Source organism: Alnus glutinosa, chromosome 1 (assembly GCF_958979055.1).
Source record: "Alnus glutinosa chromosome 1, dhAlnGlut1.1, whole genome shotgun sequence".
NCBI classification, from domain to species: domain Eukaryota; kingdom Viridiplantae; phylum Streptophyta; class Magnoliopsida; order Fagales; family Betulaceae; genus Alnus; species Alnus glutinosa.
In genome coordinates this window covers 5,279,800-5,287,286 of record NC_084886.1, presented here as the reverse complement: position 1 = coordinate 5,287,286, position 7,487 = coordinate 5,279,800, and the positions used below count along the sequence as shown (strand labels likewise).

Genomic DNA, 7,487 nt, shown 5'->3' with positions numbered 1-7,487 from the left:
TGAGTCTTATTTATTAAAAATAAAGTTTGAACCCATACGTGAGGAGAAATTTTAAAGTATTGAACCCATCATTTACCTCTTTCTATAAACTTTTAGAATATATGTGGCCTAACTAGCTGCTAGTTCATGAGCAACACTACAAGAGTTACTTAAACTAGTTAAGGTAATTAACACCAGCACGTTATGTTGTAACTTTTAACAAGTACTATTAATTAAGTTATTACATTTATCACTAACTTTTTATTAGTTTAAACTCTTAAAATAAGCGATGATTTGATATGATATCAGAACAGAAGTTTAAATCCTTAACGACTTTACAATTAACCTTCATTTTAATTAAATATTTCATGCATTGATCGGTCGTCTCACTTGTTTGTTGATCAAAATTCTTATTTTCTATCTTTTGTAATAAACAACACAATTAAGCACAAAACACTAACTAATTAAAGATACAAAAATAATTTTCACCTTCACATTACATAAAAAAAAAATCCGACCCAAAAACAAAAAACGTACACTTCCAAAACACATTAACAAGAACAATCATTTCTGGCACTCTCTTCTACTTTTAGAATACCCACGGACCCTGTCCTGGACCATAAGCATTTACAATATAACATATGTACGTGCTTTTGTGAATATTGTAGTTTTTACCACGCAGCTAGAGATGCATGTAGAGAGACTTACATACGTACGTACGTACATACGTACGTACATACATACATACATACATACATACATACATATATATATATATATATATATGCCTGCCTGCCTGCATGCTTTTACATAGAACGTACCATATTGCTTCTTCTGCTTTTAATTAATAGAAAAGACTTGAAAGCACCCAGAAATTAAATATATTAATTAGCCATGCATGCATGCATGCATGCGCGCGCGGAAACTTATTTTCTTTTCTTTTCTTGTTCTCCATGCATATATATTTGTCAGACCCTTTCGATCTTCTCCAAAAACAAGCCAAACACAATATATATGATGTACGTGTACGTACGTACCATGCAACTACAACAACAACTACGTATACAGGCGTCTGTTATACTCGATCAATCTTCATTATCCTCGCCTAAAGAAACGAGGCTATATAAATTAAGTTTTATTATCTGTAAAAAGAAATTTGGAAAAGGCTAACAACGTTTGCCGGGTTTGCAGTTGACGGTGCCGGCGAAGCGTGTGAGTCTTTTCACGAATGTCCCTGGTCTCGCTTTGATCATTTGCAGCCTTGAGTATGGCTTATTTGCAAGTCGGTTCCCAGATTGAACGAAGAATGCTCCATTCATCATCAGATCTCCCTCAGATCTCCATGTCCACTGACTCCACACACTCTCCAGCGCGTAGTCCCTCTTGGTCACCTTCGATCACCAAATTAACATCAGAAATCTATTTATTTTTTGCTTAATAAATGATGCATGCAAGATTAATCCGATTCCGATACAAACAAATATATTATTATACAGTATCTGATAATAATTAAAGCCTTCGTGCCATTTTGGAAAAAGGAAGAAGAAATGATTAATGAATTAATAAATCATTTGCAAATAAAGCATTTTTTCGATATAGGCATGCATATATACCTCTTTAGCAGCCTGGTTTGGAGGAGCAATGAATCGGTTGCCCTGACTGATAATGGTAGGATGGCTGCTACCACCAATGGCATACATTTCCCAGTGAGTGTAGTCATTGTTAACCACATGAACAAATCCCCATCGGCACCTCGGCATCCTTTGCACCAATCCCCTACCAAAGTGGTTGAAGGCAACTGTAATTTGCATTATCTGGTCGCCGGAGTAGCTGTCGCTTGCACCAAACAACATCGCCTAAATAACCCATATCATATTTGTTAGCATATATACACGTACTAATCATAAATGATTTTTTTTTTTTTTTTTGTAATGATTATCATTTTCTATTGGTTTAAGTTTATAGAGTAAGTGGTGATTTAATATAATACGTATCAAAGTAGAGGTCCTGAACTTGAACCCGGCTAGTCTCGATCATTCAACTTTCATTTCAATTAAATACCTCACGTGTTGAGCTTAAACTCTTAGAATAATCGGTAATGTAATAATAATCTTAAAATGTAGATGAATACGTTATTACCTCATTGTGGTGGGTGAAATGGCAGTTGGAGATGGTAATGGCAGTTGATCCCATGATGGCATCAACGAGGCCATCTTGGCAGTTGGACATGGAAACATGGTCAATCCAGATGTTGGATGAGCCAAAGATGGAGATACCATCACCATCACTCTGGGTCCTAATACCAACGTGGTCGTGAGAATCCCTGATAAGCCCGCCATTTCCCGCGACGATGTCATGGATATGAATGTTATGGATGATCACATTATTGACAAATTGGAGGGTGAAGCCGGCACCAAAAGCTATGTGCACATTGGCTCCCCTACCGTCGATGGTTTTGTCGCCGGTCATGATCAGCTCCTGATTGAGCCTAATAACCATGCTGTGTGCAAAGATAATCCAGAGGGGCCCTTTTCGGGTAACGGCGTGCCGGATGGTTCCCGGTCTTGGATTAACCATGTCGCTGTCGGAGGGATCGGTCACTATGTAAATCGGACCACGTTTTCCGCCGGTGACTCTGTGGCCAAAGCCAAGGACGCACCTAACTAGCCTCTTGCGGTTTTGGGCCCAGTTCGGGCGACACCTCCAGCATCGGTCAATGGGGTTGGTGGCCAAGCATGGACCGCTGTACTTCCTCAAGTTTCTTCTTGTGCTGTTCGTTCCAATCAAAGCCCTACATGCCAAATTTTGAATGAAGTGAATCATATATAATATGTGATTATACTTTCTAGATTAGGCTTAGGTGCTTTTAAAGGTTTAGATTTAATTTTAAGTGTTTTTATTTTTTTTTTTAAAAAAGTAAATTAAATATGAAGCCTTAAAAAGCTACTGTACAGCCTTTTTTTTTTTTTTTTTTTTTAACAGAATTAACCCAAATCCTTTTTGAAAAGATTGAGTAATATGCTAAATACCATTCTTAATTGTTTCTTCAAAGTTGATGTGAAGTGTTTTCCAATAGTATTGGGTGCTTGAAATTCAGGGTTTATATATAATTAATAAAAGGTGGATAAAATGATCGATGGTATATATATATATCATAATTTGATTTGGAGGAGCCGATCGATTAGACCTACTTGTTGACATGAGAGTTGAAGTCATTGGTGACTTCCTCGGGATGTGAATGAAAGGCCAAGAGGTTGGCTTTTTGGGCTTCGTCTGCTCGGTGCATCCAGTAATCGTCAGATTCAGCGGTACGGTTAGCGTGAAGGGTGGGGATTATTACAGAGAAGGACACAAAAAAGAAGAGTCGTAAGAAATTATTGTGAACTTGTGCCATTGCATGTGATGAAACTAGCGGTGAAGGTCCCATGGTTGAGCGTGAGCGTGCGTAGGACCAAGATCGAGCTAGCAAAAAACCAATTAAGCCACGGCGGCGCGCCGGAAGGAACCCACAAATTAAGAGATGATGGATCGAGAGGGTTCTCGACGTCGATCTCGTGGCCTGCTTGCGAAGAATCCACTATTTATTAATACATGATGATAACGTTTAATTAAATACAACGCCCAAAGAGAGTACTCTGAAACGGAAGGAAATGAATTAGTGAAGTTGGAGAGGCGTAAGCCAGAAAGAAAGGGGAACCACATCCAGTTAACGGTTGGCGGTTTAAAACTGCCTTGTTCTATGTTTAGCAACAGAAGAAACATTTGGCTGGCGTCGTGAATGTACAATGGTTGTCATAACTAACAATGAAATGGCTGAGAGATATGGGCAGGACATGATGTTTAATTAGCAGCTGCTCAAGTGCATGCATGTTACCCTATAGCCTGGGTTTTCCATTATAATTTAGTTTTTTTTTTTTTTTTTTTTTATTTGTAAACATCTTAGAATAGTAAAAAAAATATATAAATAAAATAATAGAAAAATGAAAAATGAACTTTTGTACAGCTATTGAACGTACGTATATGATCGAACTCAAATATAAAATTATTTGGAAGTTTCAGCCTATTTACCAATTTTAGCCGCATTAAAACCATTTAAAATGTTAAATTTAATTTGGTCATTGGGGGAGGTAATATTATTATTCCAGATGCATTATTTAATAATTTTATTTTAGTGTTGAAGCTGATTATTGTCATTGGAATATTTAGGTCTCGTTTGGTTTGCGGAAGAAAATGAATAGTCATTCCTAGAAATAGAAGGTAGCGGAATGGAATGGCTATTCCTAATTTTTGGTTTGGTAAGAATACGTATATTTTAATTGGAATACAATCAAAATTACTAAAAAAAAAACCCCACATTTTTTTAAAAAAAATTAAAAAATAAATAAATTATTAAAAAAAACAAAAAAAAAAAAGAGAAGAAGAAGAAAACCCATGGGTGGCCGACCACCCATTGGGGTGGTCGGCCACCCACCGATTCATTTCTGGGGTGGCCGCAACCAACCCTGAAGCCAGTCCGGGGTGGCCCCCGAAGGCAACCCGGGGTGGCCGCGGCCACCCCCAAAAGCGCCCGGGGTGGTCGCACCACCCTCGGCTCCATTTACTGGCTGGTCGGCCAGCCAGTTAAGGATTTGGTTTTTTGGTTTTTTGATTTTTTGGTTTTTTTTTTTAAAAAAATAATAATAATAATAATAAAGTCTTTAACTTTTAGCTTAACTATACATCTTCAAATTTTCACGCTTCTTTTCGGCGATTATAAACAAAAATTGTTTTTTTATCCATATTCAAAGCTTATCCTATATATAGATCTACTGAGGGGATATGGAGGGAGGAGATCACTTGACAGGAGAGAAAAGAGCTGGAGAGGGGTTGATGGCGTGATGGCGTGATGGCGTTGATGGCCTGCACAGAGAGAAGAACGAAAGGGAAAAGGTGAGAAGAGGGGATGGGTCATGCGAGGTGAAAGGCGCACGTTAGGAAATGGTTTCTGCTGAAGCTGAATTTTCTGGGCGGGAGGACCAAGGCTTCAACGGGAGGAAAATTCAAAGAAGAGCAGCTGGTTTGTCTGAGCGTGGCAGAGGTTTGTCTCCAACGGTCACTGTTGGTGATGGGAAAAAGGCAATGGGTTTCAAAGGCAATTGGTTACCAAACAGCTCCATTATTTTAATTCAATTATCTGATTGTTTTCCTAATTCCTCGGTTTAAATGTTTCAGCTAATTAATATGTCATGTATAGATTTTTTAATCATTGATGGATTGAATTAAAGTAACATTCAATCACAAAATAATAGTTTCACTTGTCAAGTTTTTATGCCCCTAGATTTCCTTTCTCAATGTTTTTGCTATTATATATATTATATGGGAAACAAGTTTTAAACAATCTATGCTAGTGATTAAGCTATTATATATATATATATTTATGATACCATGAATATTAATGATTATTTAAAAATTTGAAAATGTCATAACTATACTTAAAGCTTTTACTCGTCAAATTTTTAATCAATTTTTAGCTAGCTAGTGATTCTGCGATATATGATACCATAAATATTAATGATTGTTTAATAATTTGACACGTCATAACTTTAAATTGCCACTTGTCACAATCTTAAGCTCTACTGAAGGCCTAATACGAGGAATCTGGGGCAACCAAGAGTTTCAGTTCCAAATCCAATAGAATAAGTAAATCCTATTGTTGGAAATAAATGAGTTACCACCCTGAAGTCAAATTATTAATTACATGAATTATAGGGTGTAGGAGGGAATGACTGGAATGAATTCAATTATATCAATAGCAATAATAAAGGAATGGCTGACTCAATCAATAGCCGTTGACGTTGGAGGAGCAGAGCAGCTGCAGGCGGTGGTTTAGTTCTTTCATTAATAAATATACCCGCCGGTCAATACGGCACGTCGGTTTCCTTCCTTGTACTCAACATATCTCGTATGCTGGTTAGCTCGATCATCTGGTAGCTCGCCTTCTTCTTCTTCTAGTTCTAGCTAGCTGGTTGCTGCGACATAAAGAAAACATTCAGAATGGTCAGTTTTTGAGGATTTCTACTTTGTTTGACGGAGATTTAGGGATAACACATGCACATGAATAAGCAGAATACTCAATAGCATTGGAAAAAGTACCAATATAATACGAACTCAGGAATACCCATTCAGGAATACAAATACGGATTAGTAAGAACAACATACTAATTAGTGGTTGAAGTAGTAGCTAATCACTTATCAAAAAATAGGGAGGAGGAAATAACGGGAAATATTCATAATGGTAAACCAGAGTCACCGGTTAGCGGGAGTTCCAACTTCCAAAATAGGAAGGTAGGATCCATGCATCAAATTTATTCATAAGAGGGAGGTGGAATCTTTCCTGTAGTAGTCGGAGTTGGAGTTGGAGGTGTGGCACACCAGCTTGGTCTTTCTATATAAATGTATTTGCCAGTTGGCTGGTCGACGGTTGAGCTGTCTAGTAAATTTCCCACTAATAATCCGAGGAAAAGGTATCCCTTCCAGTCTTCTATCCCCTCTAGGGAGGAGGAGTCAAAAGGTATTTCATTCTTTTTCCGGCATTTGAATAAAAAAAAAACATATATATATATATATATGATTCATCAATATGATTTAATTTTTATTTATTTGTTTCTTTATTTAATTTGGACATTAATAACACTTGATCTTTTTTTATTTTTTTTTAAGTAATATAATAATCTTTATTGAATGAACTTCAATCACCTAGGGACACACGCTCCCTAGATATAATACCACCAAATTGGAATTTCTTCAACCCAAACTCTTTTTATGACATACAAAATAACTTATTTGGCTATGATGGAATGAGCTACTTGATTCGCATCCCACTTGATATGGTCAATTCTCCAAGATTACAGTCGCTTCAACTTCAGTTTGATGCCATCCACAATCTAACCAATGTTATTCCAATTGTTACATGTCACTTTAATCGTATTAACAATTTATAGAGTATCTCCCTCCAGTATTATATCTTGAAAGCCCACTTCTTTACTTGTTTTTACAATTTAAAGAGCTGTCAGCGCTTTAGCCAATTGTTACATGTCGCTTTAATAACACTTGAACTATTACCATTAAGATACCAAAAAAATTCTATTTGATTTAGATTTCTAATATATTATGATTTATGCTTATATATTAGATAACCATTTCAGGGATACATTAAAGGTACACATGTCAATATTTTATACTACTATCACTTGTCACAATTCTAAACTATTCTATGGAAGGTTTCTACTTATTTCCTCCTACTTAATTTGAAGAAAAACTTTGTCCAATATTGAACATAATCATCTCTTACGAATGCTCGTTTACAAAATTCATTAGGTGCAAGGTATAATGATTTTCCTTGACACTATTTAAAAAATATTTCCACGTATATTACAATGTAATTAAGTAAATATAAATTAATGGTGCATCTCAATCCCACGCCCAATACTTTCTCTAACTTGCCGTGACAGTACTCTCCTATATATATA

The 7,487-nt window shown here is 36.4% G+C and overlaps 1 protein-coding gene across 1 annotated transcript; it reads right to left on the bottom strand.

The window, feature by feature from the left end:
• Positions 1-1,145: 1,145 nt before the first annotated feature.
• Positions 1,146-3,373, bottom strand: LOC133858750 (pectate lyase-like). The gene is made up of 4 exons (XM_062294217.1): positions 3,171-3,373; positions 2,119-2,770; positions 1,593-1,835; positions 1,146-1,370 (listed from the first exon to the last, which is right to left on the bottom strand). Exons 1-4 carry the CDS (start codon positions 3,371-3,373, stop codon positions 1,146-1,148), a joined length of 1,323 nt encoding a protein of 440 aa, XP_062150201.1.
• Between the last annotated feature and the right edge of the window lie 4,114 nt (positions 3,374-7,487).